Source organism: Canis lupus, chromosome 7 (genome assembly GCF_011100685.1).
Source record: "Canis lupus familiaris isolate Mischka breed German Shepherd chromosome 7, alternate assembly UU_Cfam_GSD_1.0, whole genome shotgun sequence".
NCBI classification, from domain to species: Eukaryota; Metazoa; Chordata; class Mammalia; order Carnivora; family Canidae; genus Canis; species Canis lupus.
In genome coordinates this window covers 26,583,954-26,609,510 of record NC_049228.1, presented here as the reverse complement: position 1 = coordinate 26,609,510, position 25,557 = coordinate 26,583,954, and the positions used below count along the sequence as shown (strand labels likewise).

Genomic DNA, 25,557 nt, shown 5'->3' with positions numbered 1-25,557 from the left:
TAACAAAGATTATGTAGCAAATGCCTCAATTAAGCTGATACTAAGATTGACTATTTTGGAAATTATAATTCTGTTTATCCTTTCTCCTCCCCTATTCCTTTTGTTTATTTTAGCTACTTCATATTCAACATGTTATTTTAACAGAACATCATTCTTTCCCCACAGCACCAAGAATCTTAGAAATATCTATGATAGATTGTTTCATTGCTCTCTCCAGTTCTCCATTTGACTTACAACTTTAATTAAACAAGTCAGTCTGAATCTTCTTTTACTTCTCCCTTTGTCAGTCTTAAAACTCTTGATTATGAAATAATTTAGCAATATGTCCTCAAAAACCTTGGATAAATGACACTTAGTACTTTGGAAATGAAACTACATTTTTCATGTTCCCCTGTCGGCATATGTGTATTTCTCCAGCATTTAATGTCTGACGTAAACTTGCTGGATTTTTGGTATTCACTATATGCTAAAGAACTCAGTATGAAAGGGAGCCTACTTCTATAGAAAACACGCCAAGGACATTGTGTTCCATCTTTACAATGAAATGCAGATTTCCCATTAAAAGGCGAATCCATCATTTCAAAAGGTTGAAGAGGATGGTGCATTAAAAAAATCCAGCTGCTTAAATTTAGGGCATTGAAAAACATCCAATAAAAAAAATGTTCCCTGGGTTTCAAGCATTTTCATTTGATTATGTATTGGATAGTTTTTCATTCAATCTGTGATCTTGCCTCTTAGAATTCTGTCCTAAAATAGTCTGACAAGTGACTCAACTGTGATACTTTATTAACTTAAATTACATATTTTGTTATTTAGAATACACTTGTGTTTCATAATATATTATTAATTTTTGTACAAGAAATGTTTGAATTTTCTAACCATGCTTTTCTTTTTCATGTTTATTCTTAGGCTTCTCTCACTCCTATTTAGTTTCTTTTATGTTTTTTTGAGCTTCTTTGAAGACATTGTCTGCCAGGACAGCGATTTTGTTCTCCAACCAACTTCCTTCAACTGATTTAGTCCTCTGTTTCTCTCTGCCTCACAGTTCTTCTGTGTTCTGCCCAACTTTTCTCTAATTAATTTAGAAATAAGAAGTGTCAAAGCCAGTGATTCTCTGGGCAATAACCCTCTGTAGGATCTGCATACAACATGGCCCCCAGAAACTGGCTAGGGAGTGCGTGTGTACACATGCACACACACACACACACACACACACACACACACACAGTTCTTCTCCACACTACTGAGCCTAGTGCTCTGGGAACAAAAAAAGCTTATGTCAAACATGTCTGTACAGCGCATGCATTTTTTGACGGGAAATACGGTAATAGTTGTTTATTAAAAGTCATGTGTAAGTCTCCATGCTTAATGGAGTCTAGTCCTGCTTTTTCTCAGGACCAGCACTAGAAATATGGGCTGGGACTCTATACACAGGGCTACTGTTGAACAAGGCCTGTGTAAAATGCCCCTATAATAGATATTGACTAGGTATTTTAAGCTGAAAGTTTGATTCTCGCCTATTAGACTGATTGTTAGGCATTTATACATATGATAATATTGGCCCTGGGCCAATCCCTATAGTAAATGTTTCTCATAATTCTTTGGCATCCACTATGTTTCATGAAGACCGGTTTAGACTCATTTGCATACCTTCCTCTCCATTGTCCATGTTCTTCCAAAAGAATTATTAATTTTAAAAGAGAATTTATTCTAGTTACTCAGTCTACTTCTAATGGATTCTTTTTTTTTCTCTCAACAATGGAATCACTTTTTTTCTGGACTCACATTTTATTCTAAGAAGTATTTTGCTGTGCTTTCTCCTGTTTATAGGGGGTTTTTCATACTGGGGTCCTGTGCTTCCAGTTTCCTGCCAGCACTGGCTATCAAAACTGCTTAGGCTGCAAATAAAATATGAAATGAAATCCATCTGGCGTTTCTCATTGAATTAGGACCAGAACATTTTTGTTAAATATTAACAGATGGCTAAATTCTTAATATCAAACTAACATTTTAAAACATCTAAGGGGGCCCACATGAGGAAGAAAGGATAGAAGACCATGTGTTCTCTCTATCGCTGAGCCCTTCCTTCTCCACACTTTTCCTCCACTCATCCTCTTGACCCATGTGTTGAGAATCACTGGAGTCTCTTTTCTCAGACAGCTCTTATTCCTTGGTAGCTGGTGTCAAAATAGTGCATGATGGTATCGAAATATTGTAATCAAATGTTGGCTAACTCAGGTGATGTGTTGCCATTGACAGGCTTCAAAATCTTTTATTAAAGCCAATTTTCTCTCCCTCTCTATCTCTCTCAATAGGAAAAAGAAAAGAAGTATATGCTCCCCTTGGACAACCTGAAAGTTCGAGATGTGGAAAAGAGCTTTATGTCTAGCAAGCACATCTTTGCACTTTTTAATACAGAACAAAGGTAAGAAAATGAAGCAGCTTCTGTCTTCAAATTTTTTTTTTTGCTTGAAATTTATGTGATCTAGAGACCATATTTATAAGAGTTCCTTTGGTGCCATCTTGAAATTTGTTAACTCTATAGTTTTCCTTTCATTTGGCTTGTATGTTTAACTTTCACCATAAGTTATGGATTGAAAAGATTAGAACTTAGAATAAGAATGATCTTCAAGCATTAATTAGTTTATTCCCTGCTCTTCCATCAGGCACTCAAATCATGTTGCTTTCACTCTTGAAGTGCATTTTATTAATTTAAAGTCTTCCATGCCCTGAATTTATTGTGTACATACTTATAAATTACTGTTATTATTTTTGATAGTATCTGTCCAGCATGGGTGGATATTACTCAAGACCTTCTTATGTATATTAGGATGGCATTTTTACATTGGTGAATAGAATTATTCCCCTTAATGTGAATACAAATATGTAGTACTTCACAGTTTTTCAAAGCACTATGCACAGTCATTTTTTAAACAGTCTCCCATGAAGCCAAAAGATAGAGTAGTGTGGTGACCATTTTAAAAATTAGAACTGTGGCTCAGAAAGGTTAACTGACTTTCTTAAGATTATAAAATTAGTGCATAAGAAAGCTTAAAACTGAAGCAGGACTTCTGTGTTTAAGTCCACTTTTCCTTCCACTTATGTTTCTTGTCTTGTTTTATTGCTGTTGTCTGTTTGTTTATTTGTTTTACTACCCATCACCTACAACATCAAAACTTAATTTGGGGCTGATTATCATGGAGTGCCATGGTTACTTACTGAAGCCAAGGAGGAAAATTAAATAAACAAATGGAGAGGTGGCAGAGGGTGGAATAGAGAGATGTCAAAGGGCTATAATGAGGCGAACATAACAAGGAGATCTTTTCCAAATGGAAATGTTCTAGGAAAAAGCTAATTAATTTCTGTGAGTCAGTTATTAAGAGATTGAGTCATTAGGTGGCAGGGTCTAATTTTAACCCATCTCTTGAGGCCCTTTTATCTTTATTTAGCAATGAATGAAGTTCCCTGATTAGGTTCAATGACCGGCCTAAGGTCAATCACACAGTAAATTAAAATAGCCAAAGAAGCCTTCTTCCTACATTCCCAGTCAGTTGCTCAGAGTGACTCATTATACAAAAATACTTAGAAAAACCACAAGAGCAAATCATTTAAAGAACCTAGGGGAAAGAAAATTAAATATAACTCCCCTACCAAATACTGAGATGGAGTTTTTAAAAACTTGGTATTGTTTGAAAGTTGCATAAAAAAAAAAAAAAAAAAAAAGAACTGTGATGATAAAGAATAAAAGGATTTCCTGGAGAGAGCAGTAGTGTGTCCTTGTGCTAGGGCCAACTGAGCACTGTTTACATACTTTCCTCAAAGCAATGGGTAATTGGGAGGTCCTGAAAGAACCTTCACAGATGTGCTCCGCCTTCTGCCTGGATGCAGAATTGAAGTGGACTACTGCATACAAAGTCAATTTGAGTTCTGGGTCAACCTGGAAGGTTCAGGTTATAAAAGGGCTTGGTACAAAATTTTAAAAATCAGACAGTGATAGAGTATCTTTCTAGATGAAATATAACTGTGGGTTTTTAAGAGCACAAAAGACACCAAAATAAGATAACTGGACTTCTAAAATTCTAGTAGGTATTCTGGAATCCTAGAGTTCTCAGTAGGTAGTGAACTCTTCAGCTACTTCTCAGAGACCTCTGAGAGTACAAGGCTGTCCCATCTATATGCATATTTGCCATTGTCTTTTCCTCTGAAATCTTTAAATTATTTTTGTACTGTTTAAGACCTCCAGTACAATGTTGAATATGATTGGGTATCCTTGTTTTGTTTTTTTATTTTAAGGAGAATTATTTCATAATTTTATAATTAAGTACTTTCTGATAGGTAACTGATATCAGGCAAAGAAGACCCCTTGTGTTCCGAGTTGCCAAAGTTTCTGTTTCTGTTTAAATCATAAATGGGGGGAATCCCTGAGTTGCTCAGTGGTTTAGCACCTGCCTTCATGGCCCAGGACGTGATCCTGGAGTCCTGGGATCGAATCCCACATCGGGCTCCCTGCATGGAGCCTGCTTCTCCCTCTGCCTGTGTCTCTGCTTCTCTCTGTGTGTGTGTCTCTCATGAATAAATAAATAAAATATTTTTAAATAAATAAATATATATATATAAAAATAAATAAATGATGTTGAATTTTATCAAGTGCTTTTTTTCTGTCCCTACAGAAATTGTATAATTTTCTTCTTTAATCTGTTCATGTAATGAAACAGATTCATAGACCTTCTAATGTTAAACCATCCAGATCTCTTGTGATTAATGATGCAGTATTATTTATTATGCTTTCCTGGCTTGTTTGCTAAGAATTTTACTTAGACTTTTGCATGTATGGTTATAAGTGAGATTTGCCCATAAATGTCCTTTGTGTGTGTGTGTGTGCTGACCTTGCCTGATTTTCATATCAAGCTTCTGTTAGCTTTATGATTGAAGTGGGAATGAGTCCATTTTATCCTTTGGAACATTTTTATAAGATAGGATTAACTATTAATTGATTATTTGGTAGAACTCACCCATAAAATCATCTGGCCCTGGTGGGCAGTTTTAGTAGGTAAACTTTTTTAACTAGTGAATTAATGTATTTAACAATTATAGGTTTGTTAGGTTTTCTATTTTTATCATAGGTCATTTTGGACAAATTATTTTTTCTAGGAAAGCATCTATTCTGTTCATTTTTAAGTATATTAGTATCAAGTGTTTCTTAATGTTCTGTTTTTTTTAATTCCTGCTGTATCTGAAATTTGACCCCTTTTTATTTCTAACATTAAACTTTATCTTTTTTAACATAATTATTTTTGCCAGACCTTTATCTGTTTTCAAAGTAACAAGTTTGACTTTTTTAACCCTTTTCTGTGTATATTTTTTCTTTCTTTTTTAAAGATTTTATTTATTTATTTCAGAGAGAGAACAAGCATGAGCATAGGAGGACCAGAGAGAGAAGCATACTCCCTGCTGAGCAGGGAGCCAGATGCAGGGCTCGATCCCAGGACCCTGGGATCATGGCCTGAGCCAAAGGCAGATGCTTAACTGACTGAGCCACCCAAGGGCCACTTTGTATATTTTTTTCTATTTCAATAATCTCTGCTCTTTTCCTCAGTACTTTCTTCTTTGTATTTTATTTGTGTATTTTGTAGGCTTTTTTTCCCTAACTTCTTAATTTGGATATGTAGTTCATCAATTTTTGTCCTTTTTCTTGTATATGCATATAAATTTATATATTTCCCTCTAAGTAATCTTGAGATATAATATTTTCTGTTATCATTAAGTTCTGTTTCTTGACACTTCTGTTTCTATAATCTTCATTATGATTTCTTCTATGAGTCATTTAGAAGTATGTTTTACATTTTTTGATGCATAGACTTATTGGTTTGTTGTTATTGATTTCTAACTTAATTGTATTGTGGTCAAAGAACACAGTCTAGCACATGATGAATTTTCAAAAATGTTCCATGTGTGTTTGAGAAGAATGTATTGATTTGGGAGTGTGGGGTTCCATGAGAGTCCATTGGATTATGCTTGTTCATTGTATTATTCAGTCTCTATATTTACTATCTTTTTTCATATTAATGAATTCACACCCTCAGCAAATTTGTATTAGGTAGCCATTATGTGCCAGGCACTGCTCCATGTACTGAAATACATTTGTGAATAAAATAAACAAAAAAGATGATATATTTTAGATTATGTTCCAGAGAAGGGTTTTGGCAGGGAGACAGACAAAAGCCATAAAGAATCTCACTTCATCAGAAGGGTATTAAAATCTCATTTTGTGACTATGAGCTTGATTATTCTAGTAAATCTGTCAATTTTTGCTTTATATATTTTGAGACCAACCTATGTTATTAGAATCTTACAAGTTTAGAATCATTTTATCTTCCTGGTGGTTTTCTGGATATATAAGTAATTTTGGGGCAACCCTCTTTATTCCTAACAGTGTTCTTTGCCTTAAAATTTATTTGTCTGCTCCTAATATAACTATACTACCTTTCTTTTAGTTAATATTTGCTTGGCTTACCGTTTTTACCTTTTTTGCTATCAACTATTTTTTTAAAAATATTTCTTATGTATTTGAGAGAGAGGAGGGTGGGCAGAGGAGAGAGACAACCTCAAGCAGACTCCCCAATGAGTAGGGAGCCTGACATGGGGCTGGATTTCATGATCCTGAGATGATGACTCGAACCAAAAACCAAGAGTCTGATGCTTAACCAACTGAGTCACTGAGAAGCCCCAACCATTTTGTTTTTTTATTAAGAAGCATTCTTTTTTTTTTTTTCTTTTTTTTTTAATTTATTTTTTATTGGTGTTCAATTTACTAACATACAGAATAACACCCAGTGCCCGTCACCCATTCACTCCCACCCCCCGCCCTCCTCCCCTTCTACCACCCCTAGTTCGTTATCACATGCATCTAGATTTATTTGTTTTTAATCTAATGTTAGTTCTTTTTCATTTAGCTAGAGAGTTTAGTCCATTAATATCATTATAACTGGTTTATTAAATTTATTTGAACACCTATTTTAGTCAGAATATAGGGGAATAAAGACTTCAAAGTTATGAGATAAAAGAACCATCAATATATAATTTAATATCCAACTGAAGTATTATTCAAAAATGAGAGCAAAATAAAAACATTCTCAGGAAAACAAACACCAAACTTAAGAGTTACAACCAAGTAGGGATTTCTAAGGGATATACTTTAGTGTGAAGGAGAATGAACCAAAATTAAACACTGGAATGCAGGGGAAAAACTGAACAAAGAAACTGACAATCAAAGTAATAAATTTAAACAAACACTGTTTATGTGAACCAATTTGAAAAAGGTGGTAAGGAGTAAGGTGGAATTCAAATGCTGAGTAACAACAATATGGAAATCAGGAAAGTTAGTAGAGTTAAACTGTTTCAAGGTCATTTTGGAAAAGGAGTAGAAAGACTAACTTCAAACTTTAAATAAAAATTGAGGAATCAAAAAGAATAAAAATAAAGCTTATAACTACTAAAGTATATAAGGAGAAAATAAATTAATCAGAATTTTTAAAAGTCAGGAGTGAAGTGGGGAGGGTATAAAACAAGTATAGAAAAGGCAAGATAATGGGCAGCCCCAGTGGCCCAGTGGTTTAGCGTTGCCTTCAGCCGGGGGTGTGATCCTGGAGACCCCAGATCAAGTCCCACATCAGGCTCCCTGCATGGACTCTGCTTCTCCCTCTGCCTGTGTCTCTGCCTCTCTCTCTCTGTGTCTGTCATGAATATATAAATAAAATCTTTAAAAAAAAAAAAAAGGCAAGAGAACACCTTTTATCATTTTCCTGTTCTCTTATTTATTTTCTCAGTAAAAAATAATTCTGTTATTTACTCCAAAGTATTTATTAGGCATTTCTTCATTATCAGCTATGCATGTCAGTATTGGTATTCTAAATGTTTTGCATGACATTTGTAATCACCAGTGAGTGTCATACAGCATTCATTTTTCAGTAATCTTAAGACAGAAAATTTAAAAATGAATGAAGAGGTTAAAGAAAAAAAGGAGAAAAGGTAATCTAGTTGAGAGAATAATTATACATGAAACAGATTATAGTGTGTAAGGTAACATTTCACCAGATCTATGATAGCATATTCCATTCTAGTGTTTAAGTCCCACAAACAATAGTTAGCAGCATAGGAGGTGACCTTCTTGGGTCTTGGCATGAATTGATGGAGAGGAGATTGAAAGGAATATCCCAAAGAGGAAATAGCATTAGTCAAAGCAAATGATTGGAAATGTTACTTAATCTGTTGTCACCTGTTCTGGATGAGAAGAAGCTAATTTCAAAGGCAAGATGAGCCCTAGTTCAAAAAAAAATTCTTTTTTTTTTTCTCCATGGAATTTATTGGACTGGACTTACCATATAAATCAATGTATTTTAGTATTCTACGTAGAGGGAAAACAATGCATCTTTCAGAAGCATATATGCTTAGCATAATTCTATCAGCTATACTTAAATGATATTCTTTTCACCACTTACACGGATTCTGAAACTATGTTCCTAGTTTTTTTTTCTGAGACAAAAATCTTATAAGAAAAATTATATTCTTGCCTTTAGTAATTTATCTATTTCAGACAAGCTGTAGAAGAGATTTTAGAAGAGATTTTATAAATGCTTCTGTTGATTTGTGTGCTTCATCCTTGTCTTCCACTTTGGTGTTTTGGATCAAAATATTTAGCCATTCAGAAGACCCTTGGGAGATGCATTGGGTTGGGGTTGAGTTCCCGTGTGAAAACTAGCATTGTCACCAGTGTAATTGTAAAATATCATGGCTTTCTAGGGTTCTCTGAAACCTTAGAGATAATCCTGTCCATTCTGCTCATCTCACAGGTTAAAGAGTTGATACCCATAATAGTTAAATACCCTTCCCGTGTCACAAATGTTAGTGACAGAAACAAAAGTAGAACCCAGGCCAGATGTCTCCTGATCCAGGGCTCTTTCTGATACCACAGTTTTGATATTGACTGTGGAGAAGGAATTCCACCTAATATTTTAATTGGAATTATTCCCAAAAGAGCAGCAATGAAGAGATTTTTAACTTCCTTTGGAGGTATTTCTTATCTCTTAGTCCTACCAATTTCCATGGAATGCTTTTAGTCTCATTGGCAAAGCTAGACATAGAACTGACCAGCACCCTTGCTACAGTTCTTTAAAAAACTTTATTAGTCCTTGCTACTTGTACCACAGCATTATTCCTAAGAGCTCATACAGTTGCTATTTCAACTTTCCACTATAAAGTTTAAAACAGTTATTCTGTAATTCCCCAATCATCAGGTGTGTGAGAATTGATACATTTAACATCCTTCTTTAAAAAGCCTTTGGTGTCCTGGTGAATTAATATGATCTTTATGAGTCTGGTGACCAGATTTTTGAGCCATTCTAAACAGTGTTTTAGTGCTAAGATTTTTATAAATGGAAGGAATTGTTACTAGCTGCAGTGACTTCTGCGCTTGAGAGTGAATTTCACACCTAGACTGATTTAGCCTACAAAAACTCCAGGTAAGAGTATGCATCCCCCAACTCTCCTCTGGGCCTGTCAAAAACCATATCCTAGATATATGGGGAGACTTATATATCGCAATACTTTGTCCTCACATTCATTGCATCACCAGATCATTTTGAAATCTAAGTTAAAAGATTCCTAAACTTCTTTGTGGCAGGATCTAAACTACGATTGGAATGTTCCCCCAGGTTTTTGTTCCATTTGATTTTGTTAGAAATGCCATGTTTTCTCTGGTAGAGGCATGTCTAGATAATGGCTTCACTGTGCTGGTCTTTGCTCTCCCCAGGCAGGCCTTCTCTTTTAAGGTCATGCTAAGGCCCATTTGGTCCAAGGTATGTCAGTTCTGGTAACCAGCAGAGATCTGTGTCCATCCAGGGGTTTTGTAGGGCAGCCACATGGTGTTTTCTGAGTACCCCTTGGGGTTGTCCAGCTCTGTTTGCTTTTAAAATAAGGCATTTTTTCCGTGACGTTGCTTTGTAGCTTCAATTCAGGATATGGTTTATCAACATTGCCAAGTGTTTCAGTTCACCTCCTCCCCTCCCCCTTTTCCTACAGAAAGTGATTTTAGGATGTTTCACTAGTCCACTAGTCCCCAGCATACTACTGACACTCAATAAATGTCAAATAATGCCGCACCATAGCTAGTGCTGTACTTTAGGGATTCCGAAAAGAATGGCTCTTTATTCTCATTGTTGAGTGGTATATTTTTCCACTTGTTAGCTGGAAAGAAATTGGAGTCAGATTTTTCCATTTATATACCTTTATGCTACGTTTCTATATTAAGACACATTTAGCGTTTAAGTTGTTTGAAAAGTACATTATTAAACAAATACGCTGGGCAAAAGGTGGTATACAATGCCTTGTCAAAAAGGTCATGTCTCATTTGAATGTGGTGTAGTGTCAAGTCTATATTAAAAGGGAAGCAATTACTCTGCCATAAGTAGGATGGCAGAGCTCAAATTCATTGGAAACTCAGTAGATTAAGAACATGTAGAATTTTATAATAGGAAATGAAATATTGTATAAGGAATACAGTGCAATGAGGCTTGTGTTTAGGACATAAACATGATACCTAGAGAAGTTATTTTCTTTCATTTTACCCCAAAGTTGTCAAAAGGATGTTTCAGACATTTCTTCTTGCCTCATAGAATACTAAGTGAGGATTGTTTCTCTTCTGAATACTCTAATTCAAGAAAATTTTTCTTTGTAAGATTAAGATTCAGTTGTAACCAGTCTTTCCAGTCCAAGCTGAGTAATGAGATGTATGTTACCCTCCATTTCCCCACGGAATGTGGATGGGTGTATAGGGGTGTTTGTAATACTCTCTATGAGTATCTAGTATATTAAAAAAAATCAGGTTGATGGTAAAAAAAAAAAAATCTTTATCACTTTCAACTATCTTCTCTAGTTTATTATATCCTCTCTGTAACTTCAGGTATGATTATAAATGCCTTGATTTTCCCTGTACTCTTTCCTAGTATCAAAAAAAATGCCACCAGATGTGAGACTAAGTGAAGTTTGATGCCTTGTCTGGAGGCACATGTAAGCAAACTGATATTACTCAGGTGTCAGTGATATGGCTGTGAGAACACTTAATGTATTTAAGTAATGGAATGTGCTAAGTCGACATTTTAACACCTTGTACTACTTTCTAGTTTTAACATGGCAACAAAAAAATAAATTAAATTAAATATAATTATGTGACAGATATTTATCTCCACTGCTGCACTACTTTCTATGAGGGGGAGTTGGTTTTGTCTTGTTCATTGCTTTATCCCCAGGGCCGTACACCTTAATAACATGAGGGAATGAATAAATGTATCTATATTAAACTTTTCTTCCCTGTTATATAGAGAAGATATAAATAAGACCAATTGCCAGGAAAAAGCATTCTGTAGGTAAGCTTTGGAAGCCTAAAGCCTCAGATCTGGGTGGGCTGAAAATGAAAATATAGATGAAAACTCTTAGAGGAAATGAACACAAAAAGAAATCTTTGATTTAATAAGTAAGAACCTGAGAATTTTCAGTGCTATACAAACTGTATAAATATTATTTGAATTTAGTAGAACAGAATTCCATGTCATTGTCCTTAAGAAAAAAATAGAGAATAGATGTTCTATTGTAAATTGTCTCTGTTCTCTTGTTCATTTTATTATTCAGAACTGTGTTGTAGATAGATCCATTCAGCTTTCTAAATCTTCAGTTCTTTAGCTTAAGCAAAGTATTAACAAATTTCAGGTTTTCTGTTATATTTAGAACTTCTGAAAGTAAAGGAGGTAAAGAGCCAGAAGACAGGATTTTAGTTTTCTGTTGGTAAGATTTTGGCCCTTTTTGGTTCTGCTAGAACTATTAGGTTCACATGGGTCAGACAGAGAGTTGAGGACTTTTGCAGAGTTGCTGATTGCAAATTCCCAATATGACAGAAATGCTTATTTCCCACTGTAAATCTAGAGAGATAGACCCTGTGCTTTCTTTGTGGAGGAGTTGGATAGAAATACATGTGTAGCGAGTCAATAAAAGGATACTTTATATCTTGAAGGCTGTTAAATACAAATCTTTGATTCAGAGAACTCTCTTTTTTGTTTTTGTTTTTGTTTTGTTTTGTTTTTGTCTGCTCTCTTCCTTAGTTCCAGTCTCTCACTGCAAAGATATTTGTTGTCATGTGGTTCTGATCCTGCATATTACAATAGTTCCCAGCTCTCACTACTCTTTCTTTCTTCCCCTTGTTGAGTGTCTCTCTGGTTATGAAATGGCATCAGGAAACACTAGGTACACCAGAGAGGAGGGGTGAAAATGTTTTCAAAGGGGGCATCTGGGGAGAGATGGATTAGAGAGCTAAAATTGTCTGCCCATTTGATTTGATTCACCAGCTACACCAAGACAAAAATCAAGTATGATTTGGTAATATTTTTGTGAACCAAGTCTGTGACAATTGATTTCACAGCTAAGATAAATTCTCATGAAAGCCAACATAATTGCTTGGGTATGAAATGTCTGTGGCTTGAAGCAATCAATTTAAATTCTTCTCTTATTGGTTTTCAAATTAAACTCTGAAGTGAAATAGGAGTATGATGCCCTACTTGGATGACTGTTTCTGCCTTTTCTGAGGGAGAAAAATAGCAAGTTGGTGCTTTTTAGCTTTTTCAAATGTCATTAAAAGGCTTTGGAGAAATTCTTCATGCTTAAAACACCTGTGTGTAATCCATATCCCATTTTTCTAGGGGAATTAGACTTTGGGCTCCCTTTGAGTATTTCAAACAAAGGGAATGATAGGATAGAATCAGCGACTTCAATTCAATTCCTTTCTTCCCAAGGATTTAAACTGGGGTTGTATTTTAAGCCATTAGTAGCGCCAGCAGGGATTTTGGTCAGTGTTTGAGGCATTCATGTTCAGGAGGTTTGTGTCCAAGGGCAATCTTGATAAATGAGCCCAATACGGCTATGTAAAGTTCAAGAACAAAAAGAAATTCTGTCCTTCACAGCAAGTTTACTTTTCTTCTAGGATTTCAGAACAAATACATTGCCCGCTCCCCACCTACTTCCTGGAAGGACTGTTTGCTGATGGGTAGTCCCCTCCCCCACTCCCCCTTCAGACAAACACTGTGGCTTGGGACAGCCTCCATTTGGGGACCATAAAACTGGCCCCAGCTGTGTTCATTAATGATAGGGAACAATCACTGGTCGCAAACATACTACAGAAAAATACATGCTCTGTTCTACGATACAGTCTTTAAATGAGACTCTGTAGTGGTTAAGTGGCAAGAGAAAGTCTGACAGATCATTAAAAGAGACTGGTACAGACGAGCCAATATTTTAAAATGTGATGGTTTATAAATAAGATTGTAGTGCTAGGTTTTGTTTAAAAATTAGCTTTAATTTTTTAAAACTAGTCATCCTAAAGAACTGTACTCAAAATGTAAAGAATGAGTTTACATTTTGGTCATTTGTGGGAAAGATAAAAGTAAAGTGAGTTGTGTGCTTCAGCAGTGTGATGGTGAATTTGTGACAGCATAGCATTCCCCCCTCCCCACCCAAAGCCAGTAGGAAGATAGCCAAGGGTTCAGGTATTTCAGTCAGCAACCTGCCGGGAAGAGCTCTTAAGAAATGAATAAGCAGGGGTGTGAAAATTTCCCTAGCCTGAAGGAAATTTCTAAACACCCAAATTTCAGTTGGCAGTCCTAGAGGCCTCCCAAGAACAAAAATAAAGAAAATGAAGGGCATGTTTTACTATTGGAATAATCAGGTTTTTAGAGATGACTTATAGAATATTGTAAAACAATCTGCATGTTGACAAAAAAGCCCTACAGGAAATAGAATAGAAAAAGTCCAAAGAAGGTTATTATTCAAATCTGTTGCTGTTTAAATCCAGTTATACTGAACAATGTATCCATGGCACTCTGGCAGACACAGTATTTTCCATTATTACTAGTGTTTCCATGTACTATCCTGATTTATTACTAAAGCACTAACACCTTGCCTAGGAGTTCCTGAGTTTGAAAAAAAGAAAGCCTCAAAAAATCAAAATAACATACAGATATATAAAGCTTTATGAAGATCACTGAACTCCTTCAAATAATGCACTCAAGAATATTTATTGTAAGTCTGGCCTTTTACGTTATCAATTTGCAAATCAGGAATCTTTTGGGGACCCAACGTTGCATGTGTGATCTATTTTCATTTTTCCTCAGTTGATTTGCTATGCAACCAACTTAGCCATTAAAGAATGTCCTCAGTGACTATACCTGCTGAGAGAAAATATTATGAAGGTTTTAATTATATACCTTGTATATAAGTTATAAATTATATTATTCTGCTTCTATTTGCTGCGTTCAGAGGGAAACTATTTACTGGCATGTGTAATTAATTTTAATTAACACACGCAGCATTAGTAAAGGGAACTGACACGGCACAAGCTTTGGTAGAAAATGTTAGTCACACTCTGCAGCTAACTCTGAGCAGATGCATGGTTTCATAAAGAAAATATTTGCAGAGCCTAACTGGAGTGAGTTTTTTCCTTTTCTTTTCTTTTTCTAATTTTGAAGACTGCCTATGTTTATTTCTTAGAATCTGAGGAAAATACTGCTCATATAAAGGAACAGTTTCAAAAAGTGCAATTGCAGTGAGTAGTTTGACTACTCAAACACAGTATCTGCCTTTGCTGTCAATGTGTTTGTTGAGCCGGTACCTCACTCCATACCTGTAGAAATCTCTTGTGTTATTCTACTAGATATTAGTCTGCACTTGTTTTAATATTACAGAATAATTTTGCTTCAGAAAGTAGATAAATGCTTGCCACTTGGGTCACTCTATCAGGGCAGTAAGATAGTTAAAACATTTGTGTTTTGATGTTTATACTCTGTATTTTAAAATAAATTGGCCACATAACATCGATACCAGTGGCCCTCAAATTTTGGGGTCTGAGGACCCTGTCCTACTCTTAAAAATTGTTGAAGACTTTAAAGAGCTTTTGCTTCTGTGGATTGTGTGGATTATGTCAGAAATTTTGTGAGCTAGTTGGCCTCACGTTGTTGCTTAAAATTGGCTATAGTGAGAGAGAGAGGACTTCTACCATGGAAATTGACGTGTTCTACAAAATATGGCTTTTTTTCCCTTGCATAGCTAGTTGTTAAACATTTATTAGCATACTGCCAATGATATCTGTTGGTAGAAATTTAAAATGAGAAATTTTTTAAATATTCACTTATTAAATCATTTAAAATAATAGTAGTAAATCTATTTCATGTTAGCATAATTGGTATGTTTTATGGGGAAAATATATTTTAAAATATCAGTGAGAAGAGTGGCTATTTTCTTTACAACTTTGCAAAACTCTTTAATGTGTGGTTTAATGGAAGACAGCTGGATTCTTATATCTGCTTCTGCTTTTCATCTGCTGCAATATGTTGTTTTGCTTGAAGTATAAGAAAGTTATAGATTTTCTTCTTTGATACCTCACCAAAACTTGACAAGTGATAGTTTCCAAAAAAGTTAGTTGCAATATGGAATCTGAAATCATATTGATGACTTTTCATATTCTGGTACATTAATCCATTGGTCTTTTGTGCATTTTTAAGTGGATCTTCTACTTATGAGTGATTTTATAGCATCATAGATTTGGAAACATTGATTCACTGACTTACATAGATCTGCTCAATGTGTACACATTTCATTATACAGTGTTTAAAAATCACATTCCTAATATTACCACCAATCTCATCAGAAAGTAGGCAACACAAGGTTTCCAAAATTTGAAGTCTGAATTTCATCATTGGTCATAAATACTGTCAGTTGTCTTCCTTTAAGTGAGTCTCATTTTGTCCATTTTTGAGAAAATGTCTGCCAAAAACTCAGGTTTTCATAACCGTAGGATTGACTCTTAGTAAGGCTTCCAAGTAGAAAGGCATCTCATAAAAAACTGGTACTTCAACTTACAGTGGAATTGCAGAAGTGCTTATGTGTACTTAATCACTCCGTGACAGAATATTGTGAGGATATGTGCACTCAGGCTCTAGGTTTAATAGAATTAATAGTTTTACTGCTTCATCGAGATATCCTTAAGTGGAAGTGACTTTTTGAAAAGCTGTGAGTGCGTGGCAGTGAAAAATACAATGGCTTTCAATACAGCTTTATGACATTGACTTCATTGACACTAAGGTTCCCACCTTTGCTTCTGTACCACCAGTGCAAATGTTAATACATTTGCTGCAAGATAAACCATGGATATAAAAAATATATATATTCCATTTTGACTATTTTAGCAACACTTGTGGTTTTTTTTTTTTTATGATAGTCACAGAGAGAGAGAGAGAGAGAGAGAGAGAGAGAGGCAGAGACACAGGCAGAGGGAGAAGCAGGCTCCATGCACCAGGAGCCCTACGTGGGATTCAATCCCGGGTCTCCAGGATTGCACCCTGGGCCAAAGGCAGGTGCCAAACCTCTGCGCCACCCAGGGATCCCAACACTTGTGTTTTTTGATAAGCATTCGTATAAATGGTTTTTGAGTATTGATGTACAGATGCTGGACAAATATAATCAAATATATAGTACTATATATAGTACAAATACAGTACAAATACAGTACTGATGCTGGACAAATATAATCAAAACAAGTATAGTCCTTTAGATTTGTCACATTTTGAGGTTAAAGTGTAATTCTGCAGATGAGATTTTAACTCATGCTTCATGTTAGCAAAGAAATCTTTAATTAGACAAATTGCTGTATCATTGGAAAATAACAGTAATTTCTTTTTACTTTTTATCTAGCAAGTTTTCATTAATGTCAAGTGCAAAAAAAGTTTTATTAATTAATCTCTCAGCTACAGAGCACACTTATTCAGTCATTGCAATACAACGACTTATCCCATAAGATGCTTCAAGGGTTTGGGGGGCACCTGGGTGGTTCAGTTGACTAAGCATCTGCTTTTGGCTTGGGTCATGATCTCAGCATTCTGAGATGGAGCTCCCTGCTCAGTGGAGAATCTGCTTCTCCCTCTCCCTCTGCCTCCCCCTCCCCCTAATGCTTTTCTCTCTCTTTCTCTTTCCCCCACCCCCACCAAATAAACAAAATATTTTTTTTAAAAGATGCTTCAAGGGTTTTTTCATTTATACTGTGAAGAGCTCTAACAAAGAGTATTTGGCTTTCAAAGAATACGTTAAATTTATGTTTAAAATGTGTGATTCTTTTTTCTGTAAGTGTTTGATGATTGGTCTCAAATGATGGTGTGAGTTACTAACTGGCATTATAATGCTATTCAAAAGTGTTCAGCTACATTAGACAAGAAGATAATTTATAAACATATATAAAGCCAAGAGAAAGGAAGAGCTTTCATCCTATTTTTGTTTTATACTTATAGCTTTGTCCTGTTTCTTTGCACTAGTTTCCTTCCTTCTAGGAGCCAGAGTACTTTGGGACATGTTGGTCTTAATGGGTTTTTTTTTAGCATCTTTAGATGTAGCTGTTGCAGATAAAGGTTGAGAAATTGAATCTTCAAATATCCCCCTTTTTTAAGCCAATGAGCCATCCATAAATGTAAGAAAAATATAAATACATTATTTATTTCAGAAAAAATTATTAAATTCTAAAATAGTATTTTAGATAGAAATTTTAAGTTTAGAAAAGGTATTTTTTTGAATTAAGGTATTGTAAAATAAGACAAAAATGTATGCCTATACATTTGTTTGTCTCCATGTAGACAGTGGTAAACTTTAGAATTTCAAAACAATGACTTATTAGATGATAAAGTTGTAGAGATTATAGCAGGTATAAATGAAAATAGCCTTAGAAGCACAGTAGAAGTACTCAGAACAAATGAGTTAATCTCTGAAAATGCACATACTACTTTTGAAAATTCTAGGAAACATGAGAGTGCACAAGCTTACTTTCCAAGTGATGATAGCTACATGTAATGTAGTTTGTAGAAAGCTCTTCTGTGGATTCATAATAGGATGAAAGTGAAAAACAAATATTATGAAAATAATTTTGATTTTTGAGAACCCCCTAAAAGGGTTTTGAGGATCCTAGGAGTCCCCAGACAATACTTTGAAAACTAGTACATGATATAATGATTTATTGGTGTGACATGAATTTAAGGTTTATTCTCGTGCACTGATGGGGATACTTATTGCGTTAGTAAGTCTGTTGGTTGTATCACCTAGTTTTGAAGAACCAAGAAACCACTGATTACCAAATTAGATTTTTATATGTCCTCCATACTGTCTTAAAGTAGAAGGTGAAAACAAAACACATCTGGAAAGACAAACTCATTTCAGGCCAAGATAGATTTATTCTAGTGATCAAAGCCATACCATTCAGTTCCTTCCCAATTACACTAAAATAAAATCCAAAACAGTTATGAAATTTCTGGAGTTTTTGTTTACTCCCCATATCTCCTATTGTTCTTTTATCATTGGTGATGTTAATGAAAATGGGTGCCAGCCAGAGAAATCATCAAATAGCTTAGAGTTGAAAAGATGAAATTTTTGGAAATGTGTTGATTTCTGAGAATCATGTGTGGAAATGCAGATGTGACCAAAGAGAGTAGCCCTGTCACCCACAAAAGGGAAAGGATCCAGGGTCTCAATCTCAAATGAGAGACCCTCTCTTTGATAGTTTGAGGACAGGAGGGAGGTGGGGGATATCATATGCACCTCTTCCACCTTGCTCTCTATTGATAGGTTTGAGAAGTGATGAAAGACAGGAAATACTGAACTACATTAGATGGGTTTTTCCTAAGTAGAAATAGTTATTTGGTTAATATCTTTCATCTTGAATCAAAACTATCAGAAATTTAGAGAATTTTCTTCTTAAGCACTGCTTTTCAAACTGTTAGGGTAAAGAATTGTTTTTTTAAATTTTTCAAATTAAAAAAAAATTTCGATGTATTGCTCAACTAGTATACAACCTGTATCACATAACGACTTACCTTTTGGGTTCAACATCACCCAAACTGGTGTGAAACCTATTCATTAGACTAGTCCATCAAGGTTTGGATATCATACAGTGTCAGGCTGCTATAAAAGCTTCCAACTGCTTCGGACAGTTTCTATACTTACGTACTTGTAGACTGGTAACAAGTAATTCTCAGACCTCAAGTACTGCTCTGATGTTGGCCATCGCAAATATAGGGTTGAATTTGCCAAACACACTTCCCAGCAGAGGGTGATTATTCCTAGACAACTATGGCCTGTCATTTGCATAGCTGTTGCTAGATGCCACAGTAGAACTAGTTACAGCTACATTGACTCCACAGGTAGAATCATTCAAAGTATACATTGTTTCCATCTCAGATTAATGCACAGGGTCCAGTAACTGATTTTGGTTTTTCCTATAAAATGCAAAATGATGTTAAAGTTCTTGGCTAGATTACTGGCATGGCAATTAACTCTATCTCTGTTTTAACAATGAAACTATCATCTGAAAGAGTATTTATTGAACAAGAATAGGCAGACCCTATAACATGTAATTTGTCACTAAAATTATTATATCCTTAATTCTTTTGAACTTAATTTATTTTAATTATTTAATTAATTTATTAATTCTTAACCAATTAATTCATTGTCTTCTACTACCTGGAGAATATTGGAATTTTATTGCAGTGCTGAATTTCTAGAAACTCCTTTTGTATGGCTTCTTCTTATATCTGGATAGTTGATGAGGAGCAAGCAACCTGAGAAAAAAGAAGCTATTGATATTTCTACTTTCTGGTCCTTTTTCAAACCATGTTACCGTAGTGATTTCTTTTGCCCTCTCCACAGAGCAGTTTTTTTCTTCCACGTGACTTGACTGGTGTAAAATTATGAAAACTAATACTGGTTTCCAGCCCATGGAAATCCAGATAGTACACTCAAGCAAAGACCTACCTGAGAAAGGAAACTATCAGATACTGTTATTCCTTGAGAGCTCCTAGCTCCAAGGAAAACACTTTTAACATAGTTCCTTAAGATCATCTCTTATTATACAATAATTCTTAATCCTGACAAACTTCTTCTTAAAGAATATTTCCTTCCTGAACTATTTTATGTTCAACTATTTATGATTAAGGAAGGCATGGAGCTGAAGGATTCACATTCTATAGTATCTTTACATAGATTCAAATTAGTAATGGGTAGAGACTCCGAAAAAGGTATAAGCCCATCATTAAAATAAGGGTTTTTAAAAAATAATTTTGTTTTTTTAATTAAAAAATTTATTTAAAGTCAATTAATTAACATATAATGTATTATTACTTTCAGAGGTAGAGGTCTGTGATTCATCAGTTGCATATAATACCTAGTGCTCATTACATGTTACCCTCCTTAATGTCCATCACCCACTTACCCCATCCCCTCAGCAACCCTCAGTTTCTTTCCTATGACTAAGAGTCTCTTAAGGGGTGCCTGGGTGGCTCAGTAAGTTAGTTAAGAGTCTGCCTTCGGCTCAAGTCATGATCCCAGTGTCCTGGAATTGAGTCTCTCATCAGGCTCCCTGCAGAGGGAGACTGCTTCTCCTCTGCCCTTCGGTATAAGATGGTTCCCCTTTCTCTACATCCTTGCCAACATCTGTTGTTTCCAGACGTGTTAATTTTAGCCATTCTGACTGGTGTGAGGTGGGATCTCATTGTGGTTTTGGTTTGTATTTCACTGATGCCGAGTAATATTGAACATTTTTTCATGTGTCTATTGGCTATTTGTATGTCTTTGGAAAAATGTCTGTTCATGTCTTCTGCCCATTTCTTGATTGGATTATTTGTTCTTTTGGGGGTTGAGTTTGATAATTCTTAATAGATTTTTGAAAATAGCCCTTTATCTGATAAGATATTGCAGGTATCTTCTCCCATTCTTTCGGTTGTCTTTTGATTTTGTCAACTGTTTCCTTTGGTATGCAAAAAGCTTTTTATCTTGGTGAAGTCCCAATAGTTCATTTTTGCTTTTGTTTCCCATGCCTGTGGCTGAGGTCACGTAGGTTGCTGACTGTGTTCTCTAGTATTTTGATGGATTCTTGTCTCACATTTGGGTCTTTTAACCATTTTGAGTCTATTTTTGTGTATGAAGTAAGGAAATGGTCCAGTTTCATTCTTCCACATGTGGCTGTCTAATTTTCCCAACACCATTTGTTGAAGAGACTGTCTTTATTTTTCATTGGATATTTTTTCCTGTTTTGTCAAAGATTAGTTGACCATAGAACTGAGGGTCCATTTCAGGTTTCTCTATTCTATTCCATTGATCTATGTGTGTTTTTGTGCCAGTACCATACTATCTTGATGATTGTAGCTTTCTAATAGAGCTTGAAGGCCAGAATTGTGATAACACCAGCTTTGGTTTTCTTTTCTGACATGTCTTTGTCTATTTGGGGTCTTTTCTGGTTCCATACAAATTTTAGAATTATTTGTTCTAGTTTTGTGATAAAAGTTGATGGTATTTTGATAGGGATTGCATTAAATGTATAGATTTCTCTAGGCCCTTTTAACAATATTTGTTCTTCCAATCCATGGGCATGGAACGTTTTTCCATTTCTTTGCCTTCCTCAACTTCTTTCATAAGTGTTCTATAGTCTTCTGGGTACAGATCCTTTGCCTCTTTGGTTAGGTTTATTCCTAGGTATCTTATGGTTTTTGGTGCAATTGTAAATGGGATCAACTCCTTCTCTTTCTTGTCTCATTGTTAGTGTATAGAAATTCAACTGATTTTTGTGCATTGATTTTTATATCCTGTCATGTTCCTGAATTCCTGTATTTCTAGCAATTTTGAGGTGGAGTCTTTTGGGCTTTCTACATAGAGTATCATGTCATCTGTAAAGAGTGAGTTTGACTTTTTGCTGATACAGATGGCTTTTATTTCTTATTGTTGTCTGACTGCTGAGATTAGGACTTCTAGTACTATGTTAAACAGCAGTGGTAAGAGTGGATATCCCTGCCATGTTCCTGATCTTAGAGGGAAATCTCAGTTTTTTCCCATTGAGAATGATAGTTACTGTGGGCTTTTTGTATATGGCTTTTATGTTATTGAGGTATGTTCCTCTATCCCTACACTATGGAGTGTTTTAATTGAGAAAGGAGACTATATTTTGTCATATGCATTTTCTGTATCAATTGACAGGATCATATGGTTCTTGTCCTTTCTTTTATTGATGTGGTGTAATACATTGACTGATTCGCAGATGTTGAACCACTCTTGTGGCCCAGGAATAAATCCTAGTTAGTCCTGGTAAATAATCCTTTTATTTTTTTTTAATTTTTTAAAAATTTACTTATGATAGTCATACAGAGAGAGAGAGAGAGGCAGAGACATAGGCAGAGGGAGAAGAAGCAGGCTCCATGCACCGGGAGCCTGACGTGGGATTCGATCCCGGGTCTCCAGGATCGCACCCTGGGCCAAAGGCAGGCGCCAAACCGCTGCGCCACCCAGGGATCCCAAATAATCCTTTTAATATACTGTTGGATCCTATTGGCTAGTATTTTGGTGAGAATTTTTGCATCCATGTTCATCAGGGATATTGATCGGTAATTCTCCTTTTTGGTGGGGTCTTTGTCTGGTTTTGAGATCAAGGTAATGCTGGTCTCATAGAAAGTTTAGAAGTTTTCCTTTGATTTCTATTTTTTGAAACAACTTCAGAAGAATAGGTATTAATTCTTCCTTATGTTTGGTAGAAATCCCCTGGGAAGCCATCTGGCCCTGGACTCCTATTTTTGGGGAGAGTTTTGATTACTGATTCAATTTCCTTGCTAGTTATGGGCCTGTTCAGGTTTTCTTTTTCTTCCTGTTTCAGTTTTGGTAGCTTAAACATCTCTAGGAATGCATCCATTTCTTCTGGATTGCCTAATTTGTTGATATATAGTTGCTCATAATATGTAATGTTTGTTCATATTTCTTAAGTGTTGATTGTGATCTCTCCTCTTTCATTCATGATTTTATTTATCTGGGTCTTTCTCTTTTCTTTTTGATAAGTCTGGCCAGGGGTTTTTCAGCCATATTAATTCTTTCAAAGAACCAGCTTCTAATTTCATTGATCTGTTCTCCTGTTCTTTTTTTTTTTTTTTAAGATTTTATTTATTTATTCATGACAGACAGAGAGAGAGAGAGAAAGGCAGAGACACAGGCAGAGGGAGAAGCAGACCCCATGCAGGGAACCCAACATAGGACTTGATCCTGGGTCTCCAGGATCACACCCTGGGCTGAAGGTGGCGCTAAACCGCTGAGCCACCCGGGCTGCCATTGGTTTTTATTTCATTGATTTCTACTCTAAACTTTATAAATTCTCTTCTCCTGCCTGGTTTAGGCTTTATTTGCTATTCTGTCTCCAGCTCCTTTAGGCGTAAGCTTAGATTGTATATTTGAGGCTTTTCTTGTTTCTTGAGAAAGACATGTATTGCTATATAACTCCCTCTTTGGACCACTTTTGCAGCATCCCAAAGGTTTTAAATGGTTGTGTTTTCATTTTCATTTATTTCCATGAATTTTTAAAATTATTCTTTAATTTCCTGGTTGACCCATTCATTCTTAATAGGATGCTCTTTAGCTTCCATGTATTTGAGTTCTTTCCAAACTTCCTCTTGTGATTGAGTTCTAGTTTTTTTTTTTTTTTAAGATTTTATTTATTTATTCATGAGAGACATAGAGAGAGAGTGGGAGAGGCAGGGACACAGGCAGAGGGAGAAGCAGGCTCCACGCAGGGAGCCAGACATGGGACTTGATCCCAGGTCTCCGGAATCTGGCCCCAGGCTGAAGGTGGCTGCTAAACTGCTGAGCCACCGGGGCTGCTCCTGAGTTCTAGTTTCAAAGCATTGTGGTCTGAAAATATGCAGGGAATGATCCCAGTATTTTGGTACTGGTTGAGACCTGTTTTGTGACTAGTATGTGATCTATTCTGGAGACTATTCCATGGGTGCTCAAAAAGAATGTGTAGGGATCCCTGGGTGGCACAGCAGTTTGGCGCCTGCCTTTGGCTCAGGGCACGATTCTGGAGATCTGGGATCGAATCCCACGTCAGGCTCCCAGTGCATGGAGCCTGCTTATGTCTCTGCCTCTCTCTCTCTCTCTCTCTCTCTCTCTCTCTCTCTCTCTTTGTGTGTGTGTGTGTGTGTGTGACTATCATAAATAAATAAAAATTAAAAAAAAAACTTCTAAAAAAAAGAGTGTGTATTCTATTGCTTTAGAATGGAATCCTCTGAAAATATGTGTGAAGTCCATCTGGTCCAGTGTGTCATTCAAAGCCCTTGTTTTCTTGTTGATCTTCTGCTTAGATTATCGGTCCATTGCAGTGAGTGTGATGTTAAAGTCCCCGACAATTATTGTATTATTATCAATGTGTTTCTTTAATTTTTTAAATTGGTTTATATATTTGGCTGCCCCTATATTAGTGGCATAAATATTTACAATTTTTAGATCTTATTGTTGGATAGACCCTTTAATTATGACATAGTGTCCTTCCTCATCTCTTATTACAGTCTTTGGTTTAAAATCTAGTTTGTCTGATATAAGGATTGCCCTCCCAGCTTTCCTTTGATGTCCATTAGCATGAAAAGGGTTTCTAACCCCCTACCCCTCTTTAAATCTGGAGGTGTCTTTGGTCTAAAATGAGTCTTTTACAGATAGCAGATCAATGGGTCTTGCTTTTTTTATCCAATCTGATACCCTTTTTCTTTTGATGAGGGCATATAACCCATTTACATACAGAGTAACTATTGAATGATATGAATTTAGTGCCATAGTAAAGTCATTTTTTGTATATTGTCTCTGTTCCTTTCTGGTCTATGTTACATTTGGGCTCTTTCTTACTTCAAGGATCCCCTTTAATATTTCTTGTAGGGCTGATTTAGTGATTACAAATTCTTTTAGTTTCTGTTTGTCCTAGAAGCTTTTTATCTTTCCTTCAATTTTGAATGACATTCTACCTGGATAAAGTATTCTTGGCTGTATATGTTTCTCATTTAGCACCCTGAATATATCATGCCAGTCCTTTCTGGCCTGCCAGGTCTCTGTGGACAGGTCTGCTGCCAGTGTAATGTTTCTACCCTTGTAGGTTATGGACCTTTTGTCCCAAGCTGCTTACAGGATTTTCTCTTTATCTCTGAGATTTGCAAGTTTCACTATTATATGTCAAGTTGTTGACCTATTTTTATTGATTTTAAGGGAGTTCTCTGTGCTTCCTGGACTTGAATGCCTGTGTCCTTCCCCAGATTAGGGAAGTTCTCTGCTATAATTGCTCCAATATAACTTCTGCTCCTCTCTCTTTCCTCTTCTGGAATCCCAATTATTCTAATATTGTTTTGCTTTATGGTATCACTTATCACTTGAATTCAACCCTCGTGATAAAGTTGTTTATCTTTCTTTTTCTCAGCTTCTTTATTCTCCATCATTTTGTCTTCTATATCACTAATTCTCTCTAATGCCTCATTTATCCTAGTCGTTAGAACCTCCATTCTTGACTGCATCTCATTAATAGCCTTTTTGGTTTCAACTTGATTAGATATTAGTTTTTTTATTTCTCCAGAAACGGATTCTCTTGTGCCTTCTGTGTGCTTTTCTCAAGCCCAGCTAGTATCTTTATAATCATTATTC

General features: G+C 35.7%; 1 protein-coding gene across 7 annotated transcripts in view; it reads left to right on the top strand.

Moving 5' to 3' along the window:
* Positions 1-25,557, top strand: part of DNM3 (dynamin 3) — a 547,820-nt gene that overhangs the window by 385,603 nt on the left and 136,660 nt on the right. For all 7 annotated transcript variants that reach the window (XM_038542511.1, XM_038542508.1, XM_038542513.1 and 4 more), the window contains one exon: positions 2,316-2,425. In XM_038542511.1, the coding sequence (XP_038398439.1) occupies positions 2,316-2,425 (110 nt within the window). The remainder of the gene's footprint in view (positions 1-2,315; positions 2,426-25,557) is intronic.